The 1,572-nt window shown below is 42.2% G+C and overlaps 1 protein-coding gene across 1 annotated transcript in view; it reads left to right on the forward strand.

Annotated features, from left to right (window-relative positions):
* Nucleotides 1-751: 751 nt before the first annotated feature.
* The window catches only part of LOC106526798 (WW domain-containing adapter protein with coiled-coil), a gene marked incomplete at its 5' end in the record, with an annotated part of 2,814 nt that continues 1,993 nt past the window's right edge, over nt 752-1,572 (forward strand). Inside the window, 2 exon segments of the mRNA XM_014021482.1 lie at nt 752-867; nt 951-1,042. Coding sequence (XP_013876936.1) covers nt 752-867; nt 951-1,042 — 208 coding nt within the window.

Raw genomic sequence — 1,572 nt, forward strand, 5'->3', positions numbered from 1 at the left:
GACCATGGTCAGTAAACCATTTAAAAAAATGGTTTTGGCACTGTGAGCAGGTGCCAGGTCGTGCTGAAAAATGAAATCTTCATCTCCATAAAGCTTTTCAGCAGATGGAAGCATGAAGTGCTCCAAAATCTCCTGATAGCTGCATTGACCCTGGCCTTGAYAAAACACAGTGGACCAACACCAGCAGCGTATTACTTCCTGATTCACCTCACCCCTCCCTTCAAGACCTCTGCTGCCCCCTAGGGGAGACTCGCCCCTCAGTTTGAAAACCCCTGATCTAGATGTTGACTGAAATACTATTTTTAGAAGTCATGATGTTTAAAGACATATATTCAAAGCTGTGGTGCAGTGGTAGGACAGCCGACTTGGGATCAGAAAGTCACGGGTTTAAATCCCCGCCATGCCCACAAGTCGTGGTGTCCTTGAGCAAGGCACCCAACTGCTCCCGGGGTTTTTACATGGCTGCTTGCTCCCATGCAGTGATGACTGCAGGTCTTCAGGTTGTTCAGAAGCTTGTTAATTCAGATAAATGAGGTTCATCAAAGTAGGAAAACATCTAAAACCTGCAGGATGGGGTTCCTAGAGAACCACTACTATAGAGAGCTGCAGACTCAAACACATATTGGCTTTGTTTCAAAAGACGTTGAACACCTTTTAGCATTTCCCCTTTAGCACTTAGTTCAGAAACACTTCCTTTTCGTGTGTCAGATATTGAGTTTCTGTTCCTCCACTACTAACATCCTGTGTTCAGCCCAACACTCCAGCCAGTCCCCGGTTTCCCTGACGACAGATGCATCGCCACCTCGGCCGTACGTCTCCCCTCGGAACGGCACACCCCAGAACAGCCAGAAATCATTTCTGAGCAGGGTATGTCTTCCCCTTCACCTGCTCTCTGTGGGTTTCTGCCACAGGCCAGTACCATGTTGTAACATCTGCTCTCTGTTCTTCAGGGCATTCCGTCTTCAGGGAAGCAGATGGCACCATCTTTGTGTCTGACAACAGAAAAACGTCCAGAAGATCCAAGAACTATGCAGCAGAGAAGGTAGCTCTTTCTGTCCCAGCTACACAGGATTTTATTTGTGGTGATGGTGCTGTGAGGCACGTTAACCTGAATAAAACAAACAAGCCTTTGATTTTCTAAAGCTCAGTGTGATTACAGGCTATTCTCTGAAATACTTTATGGCATTAAACTTTGTGATCACACGGTAAAATGGTGGTCCAGCATTTGGAAAACAACAATAATAATAATATTAAATCTGCAAGCAGAGAGGAAATGAGCAAATTTCACTTACTTGCTTCATATAATTAAGTATGAATTATGTGTACTTTGTACTTGTTAGGATGATTATTCAAAAGTATGCTTTTATTTTCACTTAAGTAGGTTTTATTTCAAGTATTTTACTTGGTTACATTTGTTCAGGTTCATTAATGGTTCAAACGTTTTTTAAAATTAACACATTTGTTTTTGACTGAAACCAAACTGCAGCTTCTTAAAAAGTGGTAAAAGTTGTTCTGTCAGTGTGTTCAAGTTTTACAGCAGATTTGTGTGTGTGTATATATATATATATATAT

Source organism: Austrofundulus limnaeus, unplaced genomic scaffold (genome assembly GCF_001266775.1).
Source record: "Austrofundulus limnaeus strain Quisiro unplaced genomic scaffold, Austrofundulus_limnaeus-1.0 Scaffold294, whole genome shotgun sequence".
NCBI lineage: Eukaryota > Metazoa > Chordata > Actinopteri > Cyprinodontiformes > Rivulidae > Austrofundulus > Austrofundulus limnaeus.